The following is a 27,453-nucleotide window of genomic DNA, read 5'->3' on the forward strand; positions in this document are numbered from 1 at the left end:
ATCTCTGTTTATCTGGCTTTGACACTGCTCTTGCAGAGAGGAAATACAAGGTGGCTCCTCTTTATTGCCAACTTAAGTAGGAGTTCTGATTCCCCATTAGGCCTTCACTGAGATACCTCCCTAACTGGGAGGGATGGGAGTGCCTCATTACTACCCTCACATGGCCTTCCTGGACACTTTGTTACTGCCTGGTTTTAGGCTTTCCTGGAAAGTGTAGGCTGTCCTTGAAATTTTGTTCATCTAAGTGGATATTGGACCACAGATTTTTCTCTGGTGTTTGGCTGAATTGTGGTTTTGTCTAAAAGTTTCTTGTCTTGCAAGGCTGCTCTTTTCTTAGCCCTTTGGCTAGAGAGAGCAGGCTTATGTTGGGGCTTTTTTGTCTGCAGTTTCCAGGTTGCCAGCTGTTTCAGCTGCAAGTCTGGGAAATATGAGGCATCAAGAAACTTCTAGAATTTCTAATATTTTCTCCTATTTTTATACCAAGGTTTTAAAACATATATGTATTATCTTTTCCTAATGTTATTAAAAGCTTATTTAAAATTGTTTTTCATTTGACTGCAATTGACACACAGTCTTATATTAGTTTTGGATATACAACATAGTGATTCAACTTTTATATACATTATTCTATGCTCTACAACAAATATTAGCTACCTACTGTCACCATATAACACTACTACAGTATCATTGACTATATTCCAGTGCTGTGCTTTTTGTTCCTAGGACTTATTCCTTCCATAACTGGAAGTTTATATCTCCCACTTCCTTTACCCATTTTGTCCTTCCCTCCAGCAACCATCAATTTGTTCTCTGTATTTGAAGGTTGATTCTTTTTGTTTGTTTGTTTTTGATTCTACATTATGAATGAAATCAGATGGTATTTGTGTTTCTCAGTATTATTTCACTTAGCATAATATTCTCTAGGTCTATCCATGTTGTCACAAATGACAAAATCTCATCTGTTTTTATGACTCTGTGTGTGTGTGTGTGTGTGTGTGTGTGTGTGTGTGTGTGTATGCCACATCTTTTTTATCCAGTTGTCTGTTGATGGACACTTAGGTTGCTTCCATATCTTGGCTATTATAAATAATGCTGCAATAAACAGAGGAGTGCACATACCTTTTTGAGTTAATGTTTTTGTTTTCTTTGGGTAAATAACTGATAGCAGAATTGCTGGATCATACGGTATTTCTATTTTTAATTTTTTGAAAAACGTCCCTACTATTTTCTACTGTAGCTATACCAGTTTACATTCCTATCCACAGTGTATGAGGGTTCCTTTTTTTGATTTAGAATTTACTGACCATATATTTAAATAAATTAGATTGCATCTGTTACGCCATTCACCACCCAATCATTGTGTTTTTTGATACCCATAAAACCTCCATATACCTCTTTAATTTTAATATGTAGAAATTCTAAACAAATACTTGTTACCCATATTTATTTCAAAGTGTGGGTATGTACCCTCATCTGCAGCAGTGTGAAATGGTTTTCCTTTATTTGGTTCTTAATATATATGTCGAATATCATAAAAGCTTATGTTATTTTAGAAATATTTTTATGCCAGTATGTCTGTTTTGCCCATTGTCTTTAGTTTATTCACCATGAGAATCATCCATGATTCTAACCATGTATTTTATTCTGCAATTGTTAAAAAAGTTATCAAAATCACTGTGATGGTTATAATCATACTGAGTTGTAAAGCAGTGAGGCCCTAGATGATCACTTTATAAGCTAACACTGTAAGATACACACCCGATAAGCTATTTATCAGTAATGTTGGAGGAGTGAAGAACCTATAGTTGTCTACCTCTCTGCTCAGTTGATTTCTCTGTGCCAGAAACATATCATACTATGTTCTTAAACATTTTCAAATTCTCAGTTCTCCTAATTTTTTTCATAGAAAAGTACCATTTCCAATTTCTTAATTCTTGTAGACTGCTTATTTCTATTTTCAAATGTTTATTTATTTTGAGAGAGAGAGTGCATGTGTGTGTGAGTGGGAGGATAGGCAGAGAGAAAGGGAGAGAAAGAATCCCAAGCAGGCATTGCACTGGCAGCACGGAGCCTGATGTGTGGAGCTCTATCTCATGAATTGTGAGATCACGACCTCAACCAAAATCAAGAGTTGGACGCTCAACTGACTGAGCCACCCAGGTGCTCCAGACTGCTCATTCTTTTAGAAAAGTAATCAGAAATAATTTTTAAAAGTTGATTATAAAATTACTACTTTTTAACCTTGTATATTTCTAACCCATTTTTTAATTAGAAAAAATCTGACTTTTTCTTGTTTCTATATTTGATTGTAGTATTTGAAATATATTATGGATATAGACAAATATACTAAGATAATACATATTTTTAACAGCATTCAACTATGACATCAACATTGAGGAGACTGGGTGAAGACATATTCAAAGGAGTAGTAACTAAGGGAATTCAGGATAATTCTTTAGACCATTCAGTGGAGAATAAACCAAAGACAGCTGCTTTCTTTAAGAGCTCCAATTTACCATTGAGATTTTTATCAACTTTAATTGTTCTCAAAACAGTCACTCAAGGTAAGCTTTCAAATGTGCTTATGGTATAATTTTTCATAAACAAGTAGAAGAGAATACTATATAATGAAGCAACTCTTACATAGTCAAATATGTTTTCCATTTTTAGAATGAGATTTTATAATGGTGGCACATTATAGTAAGCTTTTATTCGCTAAATTTGAGAAAATGGATTAGTCAGTTGGATTGTTGCCCCCTCCCAGAAGACTTTGTTGATTCTTTTAGATCATGTTCCCATGGTAATATTATTGTATTCACCATAAAGTATTGAAATTCCTAATATGTTATTTTTTACTGGAGCATGTGTTGGCAGACTATAGCCTAGTGATCAGATCTGGCCCCACCACCTGATGTGTAAATAAAGTTTTATTTAAACACATGCATGCTCACTTTTTACCCGTTGTCTATGACTGTTTTTGTCTTATAACAACAGAGGTGAGTAGTTGACAACAGAGACTATATGGCCCCCTAGATGCTTATATTATTATGTGGCCCTCTACAGCAAAATTTTGTCAATCCCTACACTAGTTTGTAAGTTGACTGAAGAAAAATTGCCTTGTTTACTACTGTATCCCCCTGCAACTAGCATAGTGCTTGATATATAATAGTGAATAGGAAATTAATGGATTAAAAATAATGTTTCAATCAAAGTTGACCATTTTAAATATAGTTTTGATATATAGCTGTAAGGAGTTATGTTTTTGGATTACTAAACAGGTGATTTCTTGTTAAAGTAAGCCATACCAATATAGTCAGACATTAAGTATGCATCCTTTTATCTTTCCTGTTTGTTAAATTATGTAACTCAGTGTAGGATTTTTTTTTTCAGTGGGAAATGGCAATAACTTAATTTTACTACTTTATCTGAAAGTGTGTATGATTTAGTTACACCTGATTATGGACTTTTACAACAACAACAATATGAAACTATAACTATCTTCTTAATTATTTTTTCCTTATGTTTATGGTTCTCATAGTTAAACACATTGGCAACGGTTTGAAAGGTCATTTATGAGAAGGGTATATTAGCTCAAAATAAAGTTCACCACATACCAACATACATTACAACATCATTTGATAAAATGATCACTGATAAAACTAATGCAATAGAGATAAAACAAGAGAGAATGGGTACTCTCTGTCACCTTCTGTGGAATTCAATATTGGACATGCTGACAGTCTTCAACGATCCATTAAAAAAAAGGAAAGAAATGAATATTGGAAAGGAATACAGAAAACTATTAATAGTCTTAAACTATTAATAAAAAACTATTAAATTTGTGGATACTCTCTATAAATCAAGGCCATCCAATAAGACTAGCTAAGAAATAAATTGAATATAATGTGCTATGATCTGAATATTTGTGTCCCCTAGAAATTCATATGGTGAAATACTAACCCCCAGAGTTGATGCTGTTAATAGTTGGGGTCTTTAAGAGGTGCTTATTAGATCATGAGGGTAGAGCCCTTGTGAATGGAATTAGTGCCCTTATAAAAGATACTCCATAGAGATCTCTCTCTTTAGCCCCTTACATCATGTTGAGGACACAGTGAAAAAGAAGTTGTAGGCTGTGAACCAGGGAGAGGGTCTTCACCAGAAAGTGATCATACTGGCAACTTTGTGTTGTATTTCTCCACCTCCAGAACTGTAAGCAATAAAATATCTGTTATATATAAGCTACACAGTCTGTGGTATTTGCTATAGCAGCCTGATAGAATTTGTTTCAGAAAATCAAAGAAAATTCACAAAGTCTATTGACTTTCAATAACTATCATTACCATCTATGACTATCTATGGCTATAGTATGACTACTATGAGTATCACTAACAAATAGCAATAATATATTTTTTAAAAAGACTTATTAATATAAACAAAACAAAAAGTGTAAAATATGGATATAAGTCTAGTACGGTGTCTGTAAACCCTTTGTGAAATATAATAGGGCATAAAGATATGGTAAATAATGGATGAATGAACAGGGTAATAAAGATTATAGATGAAGTTAAATGACATAAATAAGGGACTTTTATTCTTCCTTATAAATATTTTAAAAACTATAAGATACTCCAAGTGACGTAGTGTAATAATACCAATGAGAATTCAACTATAGTTTAAGTTGAGAAAGTGGTAGGAAAGGTGAAAAAACACTTGAAATGAATGTGATCATTTAAAACAAGTAAAACAGCAACATGGGTCATGGCTTGCCTGAGAAGATTTTAAAGCAACCTTGATAGAGTCCAGGACTAGAAAGATCCTGAGCTTACCTCCTCTCAGGGACACGGCAAAGCTGCAACTACATATAGAGCAATTCTTTCTGCAAATGGCCTGAAGACTAGGGAGAACAGCTATTCCACAGCTAAAGACACAAGGAAAAAGTCACATCAAGAAGGGTAGGAGGGACAGAGACATGGTCTGTTTAAGAACCAAATACATGCTGTGGTGGTCAAGAATCAGGAAGGACATCACAGGTGCAGAGACCTCTCTAGGAGTGAGGGGTTCGAGCCCTACATTGGGCACCCCACCCTAAGGATCTGCACTGGGAAGATGAGCCCAATAATGTCTGGCTTTGAAAAACAGTGGGTCATAACTCTAGGAGAGCTGGAGGGCTGTAGGAAATGGAGACTCTGCTCTTAAAGTGCCCATGCACAGTCTCATGTAGACAAAGCATGGGGAAACAGTTTGAAAAGCACCTGGGCCATAAGTGAAGGAGATTTATTGACTAATTATAGGGCATGTGCTTGGAGGGATAGGGATCTATAGGAACTTTCTCTAGGAACAAAGTGCTGGCAGGTGCCATTTTTATTGCCCTCCTCAGTCTAGCAAGGCATGATGCTGGCATGCCTTTTGACACTCCCTATCTACCTTAATGGCACTGCTTGCTCTCTACCAGTGTTCCCCTGTGAACATGCCCATCCCAAAGCACTTGCCCGAGCAGGCACATTTTTAAAGCTCCTCCTGCCCTTCTTCACACTAGTGGTTGGCCCCACCAACCAGCACACCTGCAGTAATCGACAGCTGGTCCCCTCATCCAGCTGTGCCAGGGCCAGACCCTCCCACCAGTACGTCCATAGTAGTCATGGCTGGGCATTGGTGGGCAGCTGGTTCAGTGGTCACCTCAACCCACCAACTGGCACAGCATTTGCAGCCCAGTCACAACAGGTAGGTGCACATAGCCCACAAGGATACACTGCTTGAGGGTTGAGTTCTGGTGATCAGAGTACACTGTGATTCTGGACCCTCCAGGATGTTTTCTATGTAAAGCCATTACTTTCAAGATCAGGAGATATACTAATCTACCTAATGCATAGAAACACAGACAAAATGAGGAGACAGAGGAATATGTTCAAAATGAAAGAACAAGACAAAACCTCAGAAAAAGATCTAAACAAAATAGATAATCTACCTGATAGAGTTTAAAATAATGGTCATAAAGAGGACTCCTGAACTTGGGAGAACAAACACACTAGAGAAGTCAACAGCAGATTAGAGGATGCAGAAGAACAGGGTGCCTGGGTGGCTCTTCAATCTGGGAGACAGAGTAGTGGAAATCAGGCTGAACAACAAAGAGAGAAAAGACCATAGAAAAGTGAGATAGGTTAAGTGACCTCTAGGACAACATTAAGCATACTAATAACTTCATTATAGGGGTCCTAAAGGAGAAGAGAGAGAAAGGGATAAAGAACTTACTTGAAAAAATAATAGCTGAAAACTTTCCTAACCTGGGGCGGGAAATAGACATCCAGGTCTAGGAAGCACAGAGAACCTCAAACAAGAGGAACCCAAAGGAATCCACACCAAGAAACGTAATCATAAAAATGTCAAAAATTAGAGGGTCGACTGGGAAGATGGAAGAGTAGGGGGACCCTAAGCTCGCCTCATCCCCTAGATACAACTGGAGAACACATCAGCGTAAATAACCCATAAAATGATTTGAAGACTGGCAGAACAAACTCCACAACTAAAGGTAGAAAAGAGGCCACATTGAAAAAGGTAGGAAGGGCAAAGACATGGTCTGGGAGCAAAGCAGACCATGGCTGTCTATGGTGGGGAGAGAGCCAGTGGTACAGAGAAGGTTGAAAACAGACTTTCACACTGAGGAGCCCATGAATGGGAAGGATGAATCCCCATTACATTTGCCTTTGAAAGCAAGAGGGGCCAAACTTCGTGACTTCTTACAACCAGTGAGACTTACCACCTATAATTTTCATTTTCATTTAGTTTAATTTAGTTTAATTTAATTTTTTGAGAGAGAGAACAAGCTGGGGAGGGGCAGAGAGAGAGAGAGAGAGAGAGAGAGAGAGAATCCCAAGCAGGCTCCGCCCTGTCAGCACAGAGCCCACTGAGGGGCTTGAACTCACGAACCTTGAGATAATGACCTGAGCTGAAGTCAAGAGTCAGCTGCTTAACTGACTGAGTCACCCAGGTGCCCTTTAACACCTGGAATTTTAAAAATCAGTATCTCAGCTCTGGGGGAGCCTTGAGGGCATTAGGAAGTAGAGTCTACCATTAACGTGACAGCAGGACAGACAGCTGGTGTAAATAACAGCATAGAACCATCAGTTTGAAAAACTCCAGGGGCAGATGGGAGGGAGAGTGATTTGCTCATCTTCAAGTATGGCTTGGAGAGACGGGGATCATGGGGAGACCTCTCCAGGAGCAAAGAAGCTGGCAGGCACATTTCCCTCCTGCATAAAAAAAAAAACAAAACAGCCATCTGCCAAAACCAGTGCAGTGCCGACACTTTTTACCTAACTTGTTACACCAAGCCTGTGGCCTCCCACTTTGGTGGATCCACTCTTCCAAGTCACACTTGCCTTAGTTTGCTGCAGTCCCTCCCCCCAGAAGACCAGTACAAACCCTGCCAACACATCTCCTAACCTACATGTCTGAAGGACCTCAGTTCCACTGGTGGCAGGGGCAGGTCTCGTTTCTCACGCAAACCACTGCACACGTTAAAATGCTCCCCACCCCCGCTGGGGACCAAACACTGCACACAGTAGGCAAAGAGTCTCTATAGACAACTGGACTGAAGTAAAAAAAAAAAAAAACAAACAAAACAAAACAAAAAAAAGCAAACTAACACTCAACAGCAGAGCACATGCAACACACATAGGACACACTCCCTGAGTGCCAGGCCCTGGAGAACAGGGGACACAAGACACTATATCACCTCTTCTTTATAAGACTGTTATCGTCAAGAGCAAGAGAAGTAGCTGCCTTTCCTAACACAAAGAAACAGACAAAGAGACAAAATGAGGAGATAGAGAAATATGTCTCAAATGAAAGAACGGGACTAAACCACAGCAAGAGGCCTAAGTGAAATGGATGTAAGTAATATGCCTGATAGAAAATTTAAAGTAATGATCATAAAGATACTCACTGGACTTGAGAAAAAAATGGAGGTAAAAACAAAAAAAAATGTGGAAATTAAAAATTAAAAAAAAGTGTAAGACATCTTAACACAGACATAAAAATGAATCAGAGATCAACAACACAATAATGAACAAGCACAAAGTGAAATTAAGAAAACAGTCCCATTTGCAGTTGCACCAAAACCAATAAAATATTTAGGAATAAACTTAACCAAAGAGGTGAAAGACCTGTACTCTGAAAAGATTTCACACTTGATTACAAAACTGTTGTTATCAAAACAGACTGGTATTGGCACAAAAATAGACACACAGATCAATGGAACAGAATAGAGAGCTCAGAAATAAACCCACATTTACATAGTCAATTAATCTGTGACAGAGGAGGCAAGAATATATAATGGTGGAAATGACAGTCTCTTCAATGAATGGTGCTTGGAAAATTGGACCAGTTTACTATACCATATAAAACAAATAAATTCAGAATGGATTAAAGACTTAAATGTAAGACCTGAAATCATAAAACTAAAAGAATAAACTCCTGGATAATAGTCTGACCAATATGTTTTTGAATATGCATCCTCAGGCAAGGGTAACAAAAGCAAAAACAAACAATTGAGACTACATCAAATTAAAAAGCTTTTGCATAGTGAAGGAAACCATTCACAGAATGAAAAGACAGCCTTCTGAACTGGAGAAGATACTTGCAAATCATCTATCTGATAAGGGATTAATATCCAAAATATATATGGGACTTAGTATAACTCAACACCAAAAAAAAAAAAAAAAAAAATCCAATTAAAAAGCAGGCTGAGAACGGGAACGGACATTTTTCCAAAGAAGACATATACATGGTCAACAGACACATGAAAAGATGTTCAGCATCAGGGAAATGCAAATCAAAACCATAGTGAGATGTTATCATCTCACACCAGTCAGAATGTCTGTTATCAAAAAGACAAGTGGGGTACCTGGGTGGCTCAGTCAGTTAAGTATCCCACTGTATCTTAGCTCAGGTCTTGATCTCAGGGTTGTGAGTTCAAGCCCACATTGGGCGCCACACTGGACATGAAACCTACTTAAAAAAAAAGACAAGACATAGTAAGTGTTGGTGAGGATGTGGAGAAAAGGCAACCCTGGTATGCTGTTGTTGGGAATGTAAATTGATGCAGTCACTATGTAAAACAGTGTGGAGGTTTCTCAAAAAATTAAAACTAGAACTACCATATGACCCAGCAATTCCACTTCGGGTCATTTACCTGAAAAAAAAAAAAAAGAAGTAGTTTGAAAATATATGTGCACTCCTGTCTACTAACTGCAGCATTATTTGCAATAACCAAGATAAGGAAGCAACCTTAGTGTTCATTGATACATGAATTGATAGGAGGATGTGGTGCCCGTGCGTGCACACACACACCACACACAGGAATATCACTCAGCCATAAAAAAACAATGAAATCTTTATATTTTTGGTGACATGGATAGACCTAAGGGGTATTATGCTAAGTGAAACAAGTCAGAGAAAGACAAATACTACATGTTTTCACTTCTACATGGAATCTACAAAACTAAATAAATGAATAAACGAAACAGAAACAGACTTACAGAAAACAAATTGGTGGTTGCCAGAGAGGGATGGAGGAAACAGGTGAAGGGGACTAAGAGGTACAGACTTCTAGTTAAAAAAATAAGTCATGAGAATGTAAAGTACAGCATAGGGAATACAGTCCATAATATTTTAATAACTTTGGTGACAGATGGTATCTAAATATCATTGTGAGCATTTTGTAGTGTATTTAAATGTCAAATAACTATTTTGTACAGCTGAAACTAATGTAACATTATATGTCAACTATATTTTTGAAAAAAATAAATTTTAAACAATCATGATATATTATAAAAAAGAGTAATTTTAACTTAAAACCTCAAAATAGGGCAATAGGAATGAAATGACACAATTAGTGAATTTGGTGACTTCCTTGTGCAAGTCACTTTTTTAAGAAAATGGAATCGTAAGTGCTTTCAAAGTCACTAGAGTCTGGTGGGTAAGTAGATTATAAATATTTAATTCTGCTTCATCTTATAATTTCCACACAGATGTTTAAATAATGTGCTTCTGTTTAAAAGAGAGATGATAAATTACTTTTGGTGGTATGATTGAGGGGATCAGGAGACGATATAGTATAAGCAGTTAGCATTTGAACTGGACTGTCAGGGGTGTGTAGGATTTCATAGGCAGAAAATAAAGAGAAAGACCTTTCCTAAGGGAACAGTATGAGCCAGTGCTTGAAACTGTGGAAAAGAATGACATACAAGGAGACCAGTGAGTTATTTCAAGAGGAAAACATTTGTTGGGGTCACAGCTGTTCTGAAATGGTGTTATATCAACCTCTTAAAACATTACTTTTGGTTTATCTTCTTTGAAAAACATACAGAGATTATACCATGTTTTTCTACATGGTTAACCATTTTTAGTTAACAGTGTGTTTACAATTCATTCATACTGGCACAATATGTGGTGAATTTTAAGCTTTGTGTGTTACTTGGTAATAAAATTTCTAGCCAGAATTCACATTATGGTATCTCTTGTCCATCCTTGTCACCTCATAACTGTCTTGTTTTTGTTATGAGTTTTGTCCAATTTCTAAGCTAATAACTTCTGAAAAGTGTGTATATTTTTAAGTATAATCTTTAGTATATAAAATGAAAGTTGAAAAATTAGACAAAACTCCCATTAATTTATTTTAAGAAACTAAGAACTGTATAAGTTTATTATCTTTCATCTAAATGTGTGAATACACAATTTATGCTGTTTGTTTAATTTGAAAAATTATTTGTTTAGATGTTTTTTCTGATTCTGAAATGGTTTAAAAAATTTTTTTAAAGAAATATCTGAGAAATCACTCAGAATTCACTTAGAAATATATCTTAAAGCTGTTTTTAAGAATCCCATAGGAGATTCCAGAAGTATTTGTATATAAATTGATGATTGAAAATAATCTGTTACGTCTAATTTGGCATCAGACAAGATTTGAGAGCTGGAATCAAAATTCAAAAATCAGTTAAGTCATTACAAAACAGGCAGAACGAGTATGATTAACTGAAAATAAGTTGGGTATGTTATTAAAAATCTAATCAATAGCTCAGTCGGTTGAGCATCCGACTTCGGCTCAGGTCATGATCTCACAGCTTGTGAGTTTGAGCCCTGCATTGGGCTCTGTGCTGACAGCTCAGAGCCTGGATCCTGCTTCAGATTCTGTGTCTCCCTCTCTCTCTGCCCCTAACTCACTTGCATTCTGTCTCTGTCTCTCTCAAAGATAAATAAACTTTTTAAAAAAAGTTATATATTGCCTTATGGTGTATAAAACTTACCACCCATGATTCTCTCCTAATTTTGATTAACTGACAAAGCACATAAAGCAACAAATATGTTTTCCTAAAGTTGTAAAACTATCCCTAATTTTCCATTTGTGACAAACACATCTGGGGTTAGTTTTTGTTCAGTTCACTTTTTTCTATAACAGTTTATTTCTTTTTTAATAGAAGTGTTTATGGCAAAATATTAAGAGCTGCTAGGTCTATGTGGAAATAATCTTTTTTTTTTTTTTTAATGTTTATCTTTGAGAGAGAGAGAAAGAGAGAGTGAGTACATGAGCTAGGGAGGGGCAGAGGAGGAGACAGAGGATCTGAAGCAGTCTCAGCGCTGACAGCAGAGAGCCCAGTGTGGGGCTTGAACCCATAACCATGAGATCATGACTTGAGCCAAAGTCAGACGCTGAGCCACCCAGGTGCCCTAACATATGCATCTTTATACCATTTTTCTAGGTGTATAGTTCAGAATTCATTTTTTGAAATTAAAAATTATTTTTCCAGTGGAAGTTTTGAGAGATTTAAGAACTGTGCAAACTTCCATGGGAAGTAGAGTGAGAACCTACAGAGGGCCCCAGATACTTCGATTATTACTTTAAAAGACATCTGCATGTTTTCCTAGAACATCATAGCAGTCTGTGTCATGGAAAAGCAGCTCTGTGGGTTAAATAATAGATGTGACTCAAAAAACAGAGAGTTGTGGTCTGTAGTTAAAAACCTTTGAGAAATTTGAGGATAACTAAAGTTTAATAATGCCAATACTTTAATTTCATTACCAGTGGGCTTTCTGAGTCACTAAAACTCAAATATATTATATGCAATATTTCCCAAACTTATTTAATCTCCAAATCCTTTCGGAAGAGTGATATATAGCACTAATTTTCTGAGAACAACTTGGGAAACACTGTCCTACAGTTTATAAAGCACCAGTGTAATGCCTTATGAAGGTTAACATTATCCTGAAGAACACTTTCAAGGAGAGAAAATTAATGTTAAGAAAAGTGAGTGGCTGAAAGGTGAAATTCACATCGGTATCCTATTCTAGAGCTGATGAACTATTTCTTTTTGATCTTGTGGTTTTTGTCTTCATTGTCTGGTGCTCTACATGTTCAGTAGGCTGATGGTTGAAAGGTAGCTGGTGGATCAGCAAAGCAAGCCAGGTAGAAGAACCAGAAAAGGAAAGAGATGACATGTATTAAATACAATTAGGAGAAATGATTATAAGTATAGGGCAAAATAAAAGATATACCTGTCTTATGGTGTGCTACAGCAAACTTTGGGAGAACTAAAAATTTACACATAGGAAAAACCTAGAATACTTGTCTTAACTCTGGTAAGAAGATTATTTGCTATTTATAAAAGAAAAGTATCCCTTGCAAGATTGATAAATTTAGTATAAAAAGACAAAAACAGATAAATGTGTTGGTTAATATACATAATATTAAATACTTGGTACCCAAATATATATAGATCTGTAAGATACTTGGTTTCCATTGACTGGATAGTGCAAATATGTTGTTCAAAAAGATAATAATACTGGGTGTGATTAACTCTATAATGCTAAGCCCTTTATAGATTGTCTCTGAATATTATTGTTCCCATATTAGTTGTTACTAGTTTATAGAGGTTAGATAATTGTGTCACGGCCACACAGCCAGTATTTGACAGAGTCTGGTTCAGCTCACCTCTCTCCATTTCTAGAGCCCACCCTCTTGACCCTTTGTGTGACTTCCTAAGATCAAGTGCTCCTGAGACAATCAAAGAAATAATAATACTTACATAGCACTTACTATGTTACAGGCTAAGCACTTTACATATAGTAACTCATTTAATCCTTATAACAAGGTTATGAGATGTCAGTATTAACATCTCAATTTTATAAATGAGAAAATTGAGACATAAAGAGGGTAAGTCTGCATTCTTACTGTGCTACACTGATTCTCTGAAATAAAATATAACTGTAAGATATAACCTCTCCATTACACTCAGAAAAATAAAATGATTGAATATAATGTATTGCTGAGAAGAAATAGGTACAATTTTAGTCATTGCCAGCTAAAAGTATATTGGTAAAATGCATGTATATTTGACTTTAATAATACAGTATTTCAATATGCAGCACTTCAAATTACAATACAATAGTTCACTTGTAAGATTAATATGTAATATTTATATAAATATTACAATTTAAATATAAAATCAAAACTGTCTTGAGAAATATGGGTTTTTTAAGTTTTTATTTTTTATATAATTTTTTAAAGTTTATTATTTTTTCATCTTTATTCATTTTTGAGAGAGAGAGAGAGAGAGAGACACAGAGCACGAGCAGGGGAGGGGCAGAGAGAGAGGGAGACACAGAATCTGAAGCAGGCTACAGTCTCTGAGCTGTCAGTACAGAGCCTGGTGTGGGGCTTAAACTCATGAACCACAAGATCATGACCTGAGCTGGAGTTGGATGCTTAACCAACTGAGCCACCCAGGTGCCTGTTAAGTTAATTTTTGGGAGAGAGCACAAGCTGGGGAGGGACAGATAGAGAGGGAGACAGAATCTGAAGCAGGCTATAGGGTCTGAGCTGTCAGCACAGAGCCTGATGCAGGGCTCAAACCCACCAACCGGAAGACCATGACCTGAGCTGAAGTTGGATGCTTAACCAACTGAGCCACCCAGCCGCCCCTAACTTTTTATTTTAATTCCAGTTAGTTAAAATACAGTGTTCTATTAGTTTCAGGTGTACAATACAGTGATTCAACACTTCCATACATCACCCAGTGCTCAAAAGACAAGTGCACTCCTTAATTCTCATCACCTATTTCACCCATCCCCCCACCCACCTCCCCTTTGGTAACAATCAGTTTGTTCTCTATAGTTAAGAGTCGAAACAGGTACAATTTTGATTGTATTGTAACTTAACCATTTCTGAAGTGCATTCTGCTTATAGGAGTCACCAAAATGTATCATAACCTTTAATAAGATTTACTGCAAGGAAATAATTCAAAAGGGAAAAAGTTCAAAGGGGTTAATGTGCTGTTTGTAATAATGATAAAGGATAAATAATTGACAAATCCACAATTAAAGTAGTGAAGGACATAAGTTCTTGAACTGTTGTTGGCATTTTTGTAATCATTCATTTTTTTCAATTTTTTTCCTAGCAGTAACCTTAGGAAATAGACAGTATTGTCATTTTTACAGAAGAGCAAATGGAGGGTCAGGCACTTGTAAGGGACCCAGATCTTTTCTTGACCCTAAGTAATCAGGCCTTTAACAATATCATCATGAGGACAGTAGAATGTTGTGTGTCATTAACAGATTTAAGTATGCCGATGTGGGAATCAATGTAAAACATTTTAATTAATAAAACTTGCGGTACACATTAATTTCATCAGTATAAAGATATGAGAACTGAAAGCGGTAGTAAGAATCTTACCTGATAGTTAAGCATCCAGTTTTGGCTCAGGTCAGGATCTTCATGGTTTCGAGCCCTGCCTTGGGCTCTGTGCTGACAGCTCAGAGCCTGAAGCCTGCTTTAGATTCTGGGTCTCCCTCTCTCTCCCCCTCCCCCGCTCTCACTCTGTCTCTCTCTGTTTCTCTTTCTCTCTCTCTCTCAAAACTAAACATTTAAAAAACATATATAAAAAAAGAATCTTACCTGATAGAACTATTTTAGGGACAAATTTCTGGTCTTACTAATTAAATATACTCTCTCTTCTGTTTAGTTGTGTGCATCAGAGCTAGTTCTGCTGTACTGCCCTTCTCAACACTTGGCAGATTTATATATTATGCATAGTTATTATACTTATGCAGATTTATATATTTATAAACTATGTAGTTATTTATACCTTAGGCCCAAAGAAATGTAAGGCATTATTGCCATTCTCAGATAACAGGAACAGTGTAGTAGTTAAGAACTTCAGTTTTGCAGTCAGATAACTAACATTTGGGTCTCAGTCCCATCACCAGCTATGTGACATTGGGCATGTCCCTTTTCTGTGTTTCACCACAATTTTTTGAAGAGCAAATGAGAATTAACATGAAGGTTTAGTAAAGAGTCTGGCATATAGTAAGTGTTAGCTGCTATCATCATCATAAACATTTTTGTTTAACATCTAAGAGTTGGTTTTACTTGAGATCAGAATTGAGGTCTATTAGACTGCATTAGATTTCTGTTGGTTCATAATAAACCACCAAATACTTAGTTGCTTACTTAAGACAACAACCAGCTTTGGTACAATTGATAACTCAAATTTCTTTAAATACTCTTAAAGTTAATTTTTTCTTGATTTTAGACAATCTTCACTATTAGGGAAATTAAAATAAGAATTTAATTTTCACTTAAGGCAACTTAAAAAATATAACCAAATAGGAGCGCCTGGGTGACTCGTTGGTTAAGTGTCCAACTTTGGCTCGGGTTATGCTCTCTCGGCTTGTGAGTTTGAGCCATGCCCCTGCTCACGCTCTTTCTCTCCTTCGAAAATAAATAAACATTTAAAAAAAATTTTTTTAAATATAACCAAATACCATTCCTCTCCCCAAATTCATAAAGGACAATTTTTTAAGTTTACGAATTTGCTGCATCATGTAGCATTTAGCCTATTTAATCTCAGATGATGTATTAATGAGAAGTGAAGTCTGTGTCAAATACAGTAGGTGGCACTATGATAAAAACTTCTGTTTTTGTGAAGAATTGAGTTCAGGATTCATCTGTACTCTTCTGCCTGAGTTTTTGCTAAATAATGGTAGGTTACTAAATAAGACAAATATGAACAGAATCTAGCAACTTTGCTTAACCTAAATACACAGTAATTTGCAGTGTTTTATTTTGTTAAATTACAAAAATTAAGTACAATAATGGCAGTGTTCCTTGAATTAAATTCTACTGAAAGGAAGAATAGAGTGTACTATAAATTGATCTAGAGGCACAGATTTTAATTTCTCAAAATTCTTTCATATGTATTTTAATGTGTATGTATTTTAATTCTTTCATAGGTATTTCACACAGGTTATCCTCAGCTTCTTATTCTTAATAATTAGGATCTTAAATTACATCTTTAGTGTATGTAAACTGATGCAGCAAATATGAAATGTAACACATCAGCCAGAAGACAGTAAATTTTTTTAAATGTTTATCTCTGAGAGAGAGAAAAAAAAGAGAGAATAAGTGGGGGAGGGACAGAGCGAGGGGGACAGAGGCTCTAAAGTGAGCCTTGAGCTGACAGCAGCGAGCTCTATGTGGGGCTTGCACTCAAAACCAGGTCATGATCTGAGCCAAAGTCGGATGTTCAACCAACTGAGATACCCAGGTGCCCCGAAGACAGTAAATTTTAATGGATAGATTCTGTCATATTTTCTGTTCATATTTTCAAAGTACTCTTGAGCCTTCTTTAAACAAATCTCAGGAGAAAACTCACTAGTATTTGAACAGCATGAACAGTTTTTTTTTCTTTCAATAGTATATTGAGTTTAGGAAACTGAAATATTCTTATACATTTAAAAGTGCAATGTAAAATTGTTGTAAGAGTACTGATTGGGTTTGGTGTATTGGAGTATAACAATATAAGTATCTTACTATCTCATTTGCATTGATTCTGGTTAAATTAGTCTCAGTTCTGGCTTTGCAAGCTTCCCAGTCATCTGTAGAACATCTTTAGGAGAGTTCCAGGGAGTCTGATCTAGTGGGTGTCATCATAATATTGGCCTTGAGAAAACTTTACTGTGTTAATGGCAGGTATATCACAAAAAAGTAAAACACCAAAGCATATTCAGTCTTCTGAAGTCTTTCAGTGGCTGTTTAATCTTTATTAAGAGACAAAAATAGTCCTTTAACAGTTTGCATAAAGTTACATTTTGAAGTAAGTAAATACATAGCGATAAAAAACACAATCTCTAGGGGCACTTGAGTGGCTCAGTCGGTTGAATGTCCGACTTCGGATCAGGTCATGATCTCACAGGTCTTGAGTTTGAGCCCCACATAGGGCTCTGTTTTAAGATTTGGAAGCATATGGTAGTTATCAGATATTGAAAATAAACATTACTTGTGGTGTTTACTATTAAACATCAACTGTTATAATAAAAAGAAATAGATATTATTAATTCAGTGTTAAAATATGAAGGAAATTTACCCTATCATAGTGTAATTCCTCTTTTTTCTTCCTTTGAAGCATTTGAATCCTAACTGATTCTAAATTCAGCAGCAATCTCTGGTCATTGAATTATTGTTCCCCCCCCCCCCTTTTTTTTTTCCAAATATCCATTTTCGTTCTTTTTTTTTTTTTTTGTAATTTATTGTCAAATTGGTTTCTATACAACACCCAGTGCTCATCCCAAAAGATGCCCTCCTCAATACCCATCACCCACCCTCCCCTCCCTCACACCCCCCATCAATCCTCAGTTTGTTCTCAGTTTTTAAGAGTCTCTTATTCTTTGGCTCTCTCCCACTCTAACCTCTTTTTTATTTCCTTCCCCTCCCCCATGGGTTTCTGTTAAGTTTCTCAGGATCCACATAAGAGTGAAATCATATGGTATCTGTCTTTCTCTGTATGGCTTATTTCACTTAGCATAACACTCTCCAGTTCCATCCACGTTGCTACAAAGGGCCATATTTCATTTTTTCTCATTGCCACGTAGTACTCCATTGTGTATATAAACCACAATTTCTTTATCCATTCATCAGTTGATGGACATTTAGGCTCTTTCCATAATTTGGCTATTGAGAGTGCTGCTATAAACATTGGGGTACAAGTGCCCCTATGCATCAGTACTTCTGTATCCCTTGGGTAAATTCCTAGCAGTGCTACTGCTGGGTCATAGGGTAGGTCTATCTTTAATTTTTTGAGGAACCTCCACATGGTTTTCTAGAGCGGCTGCACCAGTTTGCATTCCCACCAACAGTTCAAGAGGGTTCCGTTTGTCCACATCCTCTCCAGCATCTATAGTCTCCTGATTTGTTCATTTTGGCCACTCTAACTGGCGTGAGGTGATACCTGAGTGTGGTTTTGATTTGTATTTCCCTGATGAGGAGCAACGTTGATCATCTTTTCATTTGCCTGTTAGCCATCCGGATGTCTTCTTTAGAGAAGTGTCTATTCATGTTTTCTGCCCATTTCTTCACGGGATTATTTGTTTTTCGGGTGTGGAGTTGGGTGAGCTCTTTATAGCTTTTGGATACTAGCCCTTTGTCCGATATGTCATTTGCAAATATCTTTTCCCGTTCCGTTGGTTGCCTTTTAGTCTTGTTGGTTGTTTCCTTTGCTGTGCAGAAGCTTTTTATCTTCATGAGGTCCCAGTAGTTCATTTTTGCTTTTACTTCCCTTGCCTTTGGAGATGTGTCAAGTAAGAGATTGCTACGGCTGAGGTCAGAGAGGTCTTTTCCTGCTTTCTCCTCTAGGGTTTTGACGGTTTCCTGTCTCACATTCAGGTCCTTTATCCATTTTGAGTTTATTTTTGTGAATGGTGTGAGAAAGTGGTCTAGTTTCAATCTTCTGCATGTTGCTGTCCAGTTCTCCCAGCACCATTTGTTAAAGAGACTGTCTTTTTTCCATCGGATATTCTTTCCTGCTTTGTCAAAGATTAGTTGGCCATACGTTTGTGGGTCTAGTTCTGGGGTTTGTATTCTATTGCATTGGTCTATGTGTCTGTTTTTGTGCCAATACCATGCTGTCTTGATGATTATAGCTTTGTAGTAGAGGCCAAAGTCTGGGATTGTGATGCCTCCTGCTTTGGTCTTCTTCAAAATTACTTTGGCTATTCGGGGTCATTTGTGGTTCCATATGAATTTTAGGATTGCTTGTTCTAGTTTCGAGAAGAATGCTGGTGCAATTTTGATTGGGATTGCATTGAATGTGTAGATAGCTTTGGGTAGTATTGACATTTTGACAATATTTATTCTTCCAATCCATGAGCACGGAATGTTTTTCCATTTCTTTATATCTTCTTCAATTTCCTTCATAAACTTTCTATAGTTTTCAGCATACAGATCTTTTACATCTTTGGTTAGATTTATCCCTAGGTATTTTATGCTTCTTGGTGTAATTGTGAATGGGATCAGTTTCTTTATTTGTCTTTCTGTTGCTTCCTTGTTAGTGTATAAGAATGCAACTGATTTCTGTACATTGATTTTGTATCCTGCAACTTTGCTGAATTCATGTATCAGGTCTAGCAGACTTTTGGTGGAGTCTATCGGATTTTCCATGTATAATATCATGTCCTCTGCAAAAAGCGAAAGCTTGACTTCATCTTTGCCAATTTTGATGCCTTTGATTTCCTTTTGTTGTCTGATTGCTTATGCTAGCACTTCCAACGCTATGTTAAACAGCAGCGGTGAGAGTGGACATCCCTGTTGTGTTCCTGATCTCAGGGAAAAAGCTCTCAGTTTTCCCCATTAAGGATGATGTTAGCTGTGGGCTTTTCATAAATGGCTTTTATGATCTTTGAGTATGTTCCTTCTATCCCGACTTTCTCGAGGGTTTTTATTAAGAAAGGTTGCTGAATTTTGTCAAAGGCCTTTTCTGCATCGATTGACAGGATCATATGGTTCTTCTCTTTTCTTTTTAATGTGATGTATCACGTTGATCGATTTGCGAATGTTGAACCAGCCCTGCATCCCAGGAATGAATCCCACTTGATCATGGTGAAGAATTCTTTTTATATGCTGTTGACTTCTATTTGCTAGTATCTTATTGAGAATTTTTGCATCCATATTCATCCAGGATATTGGCCTGTAGTTCTCTTTTTTTACTGGGTCTCTGTCTGGTTTAGGAATCAAAGTAATACTGGCTTCATAGAATGAGTCTGGAAGTTTTCCTTCCCTTTCTATTTTTTGGAATAGCTTGAGAAGGATAGGTATTATCTCTGCTTTAAACGTCTGGTAGAACTCCCCTGGGAAGCCATCTGGTCCTGGACTCTTATTTGTTGGGAGATTTTTGATGACTGATTCAATTTCTTCACTGGTTATGGGTCTGTTCAAGCTTTCTAGTTTTGGAATAGTGGGTGTTTAGGAACTTGTCCATTTCTTCCAGGTTGTCCAGTTTGTTGGCATATAATTTTTCATAGTATTCCCTGATAATTGCTTGTATCTCTGAGGGACTGGTTGTAATAATTCCATTTTCATTCATGATTTTATCTATTTGGGTCATCTCCCTTTTCTTTTTGAGAAGCCTGGCTAGAGGTTTATCAATTTTGTTTATTTTTTCAAAAAAACCAACTCTTGGTTTCATTGATCTGCTCTACAGTTTTTTTAGATTCTATATTGTTTATTTCTGCTCTGATCTTTGTTTAATTTCTCTTCTTCTGCTGGGTTTAGGCTGTCTTTGCTGTTCTACTTCTATTTCCTTTAGGTGTGCTGTTAGATTTTGTATTTGGGATTTTTCTTGTTTCTTGAGATAGGCCTGGATTGCAATGTATTTTCCTCTCAGGACTGCCTTTGCTGCATCCCAAAGCGTTTGGATTGTTGTATTTTCATTTTCGTTTGTTTCCATATATTTTTTAATTTCTTCTCTAATTGCCTGGTTGACCTATTCATTCTTTAGTAGGGTGTTCTTTAACCTCCATGCTTTTGGAGGTTTTCCAGACTTTTTCCTGTGGTTGATTTCAAGCTTCATTGCATTGTGGTCTGAAAGGATGCATGGTATGATCTCAATTCTTGTATACTGTTTTGTGACCCAGTATGTGATCTATCTTGGAGAATGTTGCATGTGCACTCGAGAAGAAAGTATATTCTGTTGCTTTGGGATGCAGAGTTCTAAATATATCTGTCAAGTCCATCTGATCCAATGTATCATTCAGGGCCCTTGTTTCTTTATTGACCGTGTGTCTAGATGATCTATCCATTGCTGTAAGTGGAGTGTTAAAGTCCCCTGCAATTACCGCATCTTATCAAAGGTTGTTTATGTTTGTGAGTAATTGTTTTATATATTTGGGGGCTCCCGTAGTTAGTGCATAGACATTTATAATTGTTAGTTCTTCTTCATGAATAGACCCTGTAATTATTGTATAATGCCCTTCTTCATCTCTTGTTACAGCCTTTAATTTAAAGTCTAGTTTGTCTGATATAAGTATGGCTACTCCAGCTTTCTTTTGCCTTCCAGTAGTATGATAGTTCTCCCTCCCCTCACTTTCTCTTTTTTTTTTTTTAATTTTTTTTTTAACGTTTATTTATTTTTGAGACGGAGGGAGACAGAGCGTGAACAGGGGAGGGGCAGAGAGAGAGGGAGACACAGAATCTGAAACAGTCTCCAGGCTCTGAGCTGTCAGCACAGAGCCTGACGCGAGGCTCGAACTCACAGACCGTGAGATCATGACCTGAGCCGAAGTCGGACGTTTAACCGACTGAGCCACCCAGGCGCCCTCCTCCCCTCACTTTCAATCTGAAGGTGTCCTCTGGTCTAAAATGAGTCTCTTGTAGACAGCAAATAGATGGGTCTTGTTTTTTTATCCATTCTGATACCCTATGTGTTTTAGTTGGCGCATTTAGCTCATTTACATTCAGTGTTATTATAGAAAGATATGGGTTTAGAGTCATTGTGATGTCTGTAGGTTTCATACTTGTAGCAATATCTCTGGTACTTTGTCTCACAGGATCCCCCTTAGGATCTCTTCTAGGGCTGGTTTAGTGGTGACGAATTCCTTCAGTTTTTGTTTGGGAAGACCTTTATCTCTCCTTCCATTCTGAATGACAGACTTGCTGGATAAAGGATTCTCGGCTGCATATTTTTCTGTTCATCACATTAAATATTTCCTCCCATTCCTTTCTGGCCTGCCTAGTTTCAGTAGAAAGATCGGTCACGAGTCTTATAGGTCTCCCTTTATATGTTAGAGCACGTTTATCCCTAGCTGCTTTCAGAATTTTCTCTTTCTCCTTGTATTTTGCCAGTTTCACTATGATATGTTGTGCAGAAGATCGATTCAAGTTACGTCTGAAGGGAGTTCTCTGTGCCTCTTGGATTTCAATGCTTTTTTCTCTCCCCATATCAGGGAAGTTCTCAGCTATGATTTCTTCAAGTACACCTTCAGCACCTTTCCCTCTCTCTTCCTCCTCTGGAATATCAATTATGCATAGATTATTTCTCTTTAGTGCATCACTTAGTTCTCTAACTCTTCCCTCATTCTCCTGGAATTTTTTCTCTCTCTTTTTCTCAGCTTCCTGTTTTGCCATAATTTTATCTTCTAGTTCACCTATTCTCTCCTCTTCCTCTTCAATCCGAGCTGTGGTCACCTCCATTTTATTTTGCAGCTCATTAATAGCATTTTTTAGCTCCTCCTGGCTGTTCCTTAGTCCCTTGATCTCTGTAGCAAGAGATTCTCTGTTGTCCTCTATACTGTTTTCAAGCCCAGCGATTAATTTCATGACTATTATTCTAAATTCACTTTCTGTTATATTGTTTAAATCCTTTTTGATCAGTTCGTTAGCTGTTGTTATTTCCTGGAGATTCTTTTGAGGGGAATTCTTCCGTTTTGTCATTTTGGATAGTCCCTGGAATGGTGCGGAACTGCAGGGCACTTCCCCTGTGCTGTCTTGAGTAACTTGCATTAGTAGGTGGGGCAGCAGTCAGACCTGATGTCTGCCCCCAGCCCACCGCTGGGGCCACAGTCAGACTGGTGTGTGCCTTCTCTTCCCCTCTCCTAGGGGTGGGATTCACTGTGGGGTGGCGTGGCCCTTCTGGGCTACTTGCACACTGCCAGGCTTGTGGTGCTGGGGATCTGGTGTATTAGCTGGGGTGGATCGGCAAGGTGCACAGGGGCGGGAGGGGCAGGCTCAGCTCGTTTATCCTTTGGTGATCTGCTTCGGGAGGGGCCCTGCGGCACTGGGAGGGAGTGAGACCCGACGGATGGATCCGCAGAAGCACAACGTTGGGTGTTTGTGAGGTGCAAGCAAGTTCCCTGGCAGGAACTGGTTCCCTTTGGGATTTTGGCTGGGAGATGGGCGAGGGAGATGGCACTGGCGAGCGCCTCTGTTCCCAGCCAAGCTGAGCTCTGTTGTCCGGGGCTCAACAACTCTCCCTCCTGTTGTCCTCCAGCCCTCAGGCTCTCGGAGCAGATGTTAAGTCCCGCTTGCTGTCCGAACATACTCCGTCCGGCCCCTCTGCTTTTGCAAGCCAGACTCGGGGCCTCTGCTTGGCTGGAGGGCTGCCCCTCCACCCCGGCTCCCTCCCGCCAGTCCGTGTAGAGTGCACCGCCTCTCCGCACTTCTACCCTCTTCCGTGGGCCTCTCGTCTGCTCTTGGCTCCAGAGAATCCGTTCTGCTAGTCTTTTGGCGGTTTTCTGGGTTATTTAGTCAGGTGTAGGTGGAATCTAAGTGATCAGCAGGACGCGGTGAGCCCAGCGTCCTCCTATGCCGCCATCTTCCCCTCCTCAAATCTATTTTCTCCCTTTTGAATTTAAGTGATGGTATTTTCTTTTTATTTTCTTTTATTTTTTTTGATTACCAACTACACTCCTGACTGATAACAGCAGTTGATTTTATGTATTTTTTTTCAGCTGACTACCTGGCTCAGGCGTTTGATTCTCTGTGTTTAGACTTGAAGACAGATGAAGGAAAAATCTTGTTTTTGGAGTATCAAGCTGTTCCAGTAATACTAAATCATCTAAGAATATCCAGTAAAGGACTCCTCTCCAATGTCATTGATAGTTTGCTTCAGATGACAGTGGAATCTAGTAAGTTTTAAAGTTTTTAGATACACAAAGAAAGGACAGTAAGATTATTCTCCTCATGTGTTCTGAATGTATAACTCTACATAGACATACTGTATTTTATAATAGAAATGGTTTAATGTACTTTTGGCAGCTGTATAGTAGAGTCATTAATAACATTACTAGGAGTTATGTGTCTAGATTTCCACTAAGTACAATTTCCAATATTCAGTCGTTTCAGTTATATAGATATATTCTGCATTGTTAGTCATGTTTTCGAGCTTCTCTGTCTGTTCTCCCATCTAATCATTCTGACATATGTAACCCTGTATTCTCTGTTTGCTCAAAGGGAGTAGATGTTCAAGTGTATCTCCATCTAAAGTGAGAGTAATGACAAAGCTACTCATTGCCTCTTCAACCTTACTGTTTTTGTTGGAGTTTGGGGGTTGGGGGAGCACTTATCTATATAAATGGGTACTCTTTTTCATGCATATTTGTAACATTTGTAGTCTGTGGATTTATTTGACCTTTTTGGTTTTTATATTGGCATAACAAGTTCTTCAAACTTACTATTTTGATGGTTCCTAATTTAGCCCTGATATATATGGGGATGTTGAACATAAATATTTTCATTTGCTTTTGTTGGTATTGCTCTTTGAACCTCAAGTAACCCCTTGACTTGTAACAAGCAACCATTTTGCCTCAGTAATTCTTTTTCACTTTAGTTTTTCCTCTTCCCTATTCCTTCTTCCTTCTACAGTACTTCTAAAAATGAAATGTTTATGCCTTTCAGAAGGTGGAAACTAAAACTGGAAAGACATTGCTCAGTGTGGTAGTAAGCAGTCTGTGGAATTTGATGCTGCTTGTGGGCGAATTCCTAAGAGCTGGGTATAAACTATAGTTATATTTCTAACTAGGTACATTCAGTGTATGGCTTCACATTTTCAATTTACTTTGTATACTTTCTCATTTTTTCCTTTACAACATCCCTGTGAAGGGCCTGTATAGAAAAACTGAGGCCTGGAAAAATTAGGTAACTTGTCCATGGTTCCACAGTGAGACAGAGGTAGGACTTAGACTTGAAACCAGGTCTGATTCTAGATGTAACAAGGTACAATTCTACTGTTGCACTGTGATTAGGTTTTCCAGAGGCTTTTTTCCTGCTGCAAAATGTCAAGTCTTCTCTGACATATTTAATATTTTTAGCCATTTTTGACTATTGGGTGTCTAGCTACCTAGATAAGTAATCTCAGGGTTTTGTATCTTGATTAACTAATGTAATGTATAGAGCAAAAAATGAAAAATTCGTAAAATGAGACACAGCCACCCAAGATTACTTGTTTAAAGTGGGTAGATTTACAGTTAAGTTTCACAGGATTTTTCTTAATGAAGAGAATAAAAATTTTACCAGATGCAAATGTCTGTTTATTAGAAACAACTCTGTGTGAACATTTCTAACAGAGATGAAATCTTGCATCCAAAGGAAAACTAAATATAATTTTATGAAATAGTGGGCCTACTTGGGTAAAATGACTTTATGGCACTGTAACATTCATATTTGGAGAAATATAGTAGATAAAAAGTCAACAGATGTTCAGTTCATTCACTCATGTTTTCCTTTTTTCAAATTATTCTCAAATCCAGCATTATCCTTTCTTGTTCAAATTGAGTAAATAAAGCAATTTCTTATGCGGAGTGCTAGAAAAACATGTCATTTTTAGTGGTGGGAAACTGTTGGAAGGTTAGAAATGAGTAAACCTTTGGGGTGCCTGGGTGGCCTAGTTGGTTAGGCATTCGACTTCAGCTCTGGTTCATCTCATGGTTCATGGGTTCTAGCCCTGTGTTGGGCTCTGTGCCAATATGATGACATATTTCAAGTGTTGTGTTTGCAGTACTTGCTGAACCTTATGGCTTCCTTCAGTGTCCATTTAGGGCTTTGGAGAAAGGCTGGAGGAAGGTGTCAGTGGACCAAGCTCTAGCCTGGGAGTACTCAAAGTGCTTAGTACTGGTTCTCTAACACAGGTTAGTATAGAAATAGTGTTCAAAACCTGTGTAGTAGTTGTCAAGTTACTAATTGTATGCCAAACTCAATTATAATTTAAAACATTTGGACTTGTGAGGTGTCTGGTTGGCTTAGGTCCATCCTAATTTCAGCTCAGGTCATGACCTCAGGGTTGGTGAGATTGAGTGCCGTGCTGGGCTCTGCGCTGACGGCGCTGTTGCAGAGCCTGCTTGGGATTCTCTCTCTCCCTCTCTCTGTCCCTCCCCTGCTTATGCAAAAATAAATAAATAAACATTTAAAAAATACATTTGGACCCTTATTTTGTATGTTTGTTTTATTTCATTTCTAGTGTTTTTTAATGGTATTGTAAAAAGATAAATTTTAGTAGTTTATTTGAGCAAACACCAATTCTAGTGGGGAGCACCAAATCTGAAATGATTAACATGTGCTCTGCCTATGGGGCCTAGGACAGAGGTTTTAATAGAAAAGACAGGGAAACAAAACAAAAAAAAATTATTTAATTGGTTTTAACTTAAATGTTTGCTTTGTTTGGGAAAATTTAGTTATTTGGCCGTGATGATAGTTTTTCTTGAGGTTCATTTTCCTAGATTTGAGAAAATCTAGTTGACTGTTGATGAGTAGTTTTTCTTGGGTTTTGTTTTCTTAGATTGAAGCACATTGACTGCTTTAGAATTTGATTTGTTTAGGTAGGGTACCATGAGAGCTCTTCAGTGTAATAGCCTCTTTGTTTAACTATTTTAAACCGTATTTTGTTAAAGTGTGTTATATTCTCTGTGCTGGATTGGAAATCTCAGACTGGTGCTGACCCACAGTAATTTGAGGAGCAATAGGATACTCCATCTCTACTTGATATTTCATATTAAGCCACGATATAGTTTGTATTGCTATAGTTGATGGTTTTTCTCTTGTACCCTTGTGCTCTTCCCCCAGATTCATCTTTTCAGATATGAGAAATGTTATGCTATTTAAGTATTAACTGTTTTTTGAAAGCTGGTAAAATGCATTTTTTAAAATCTAGATCTATTTTATTTAAAATTTTTAAATGTATGTTTATTTTTGAGAGAGAGAGAGCACGAGCCGGGGAGGGGCAGAGAGAGAGGGAGACACGGAACCTGAAGCATCTCCAGGCTCTGAGCTGTTAGCACAGAGGGGCTCAAACTCACAGACTGTGAGATCATGACCTGAGCCAAAGTCAAACACTTAACCGATTGAGCCACCCAGGCACCCCTAGATCTATTTTAAAATGCATTTCTTTGAGTATAAATTGAGATCGGTACATTGATTTACCTCAACACATGTTATGAATACTTTTTTTTTTTTAAGATTGAGTGCTTCTGATAATATCTCTTTTGGGTGTGAGTGTATATCATATAATAACTTAGTAATGTTGCTTTTAGAAAATTACTTTGTGGTTTCTTTTTTCTTTTTCCTGTCAGTGGTTAAAAGCTATTATTCATTTACCTGGGTTTAGCTGGGTAAGAACTTGAGTCTTATTTTATTTCAAAGAA

At 37.4% G+C, this 27,453-nt stretch overlaps 1 protein-coding gene across 9 annotated transcripts in view; it reads left to right on the forward strand.

Annotated features, from left to right (window-relative positions):
- Positions 1–27,453, forward strand: part of CCDC138 (coiled-coil domain containing 138) — a 125,276-nt gene that overhangs the window by 67,002 nt on the left and 30,821 nt on the right. For 7 of the 9 annotated variants that reach the window (XM_060610340.3, XM_060610295.3, XM_060610279.3 and 4 more), the window contains 2 exons: positions 2,372–2,564; positions 23,770–23,946. In XM_060610340.3, coding sequence (XP_060466323.1) covers positions 2,372–2,564; positions 23,770–23,946 — 370 coding nt within the window. The remainder of the gene's footprint in view (positions 1–2,371; positions 2,565–23,769; positions 23,947–27,453) is intronic. The other 2 variants (XM_060610312.3, XM_060610304.3) reach the window with 1 other exon arrangement.

The sequence above is a fragment of the Panthera onca genome, chromosome A3 (assembly GCF_046562875.1).
Source record: "Panthera onca isolate mPanOnc1 chromosome A3, mPanOnc1 haplotype 2, whole genome shotgun sequence".
Taxonomy (NCBI): Eukaryota; Metazoa; Chordata; class Mammalia; order Carnivora; family Felidae; genus Panthera; species Panthera onca.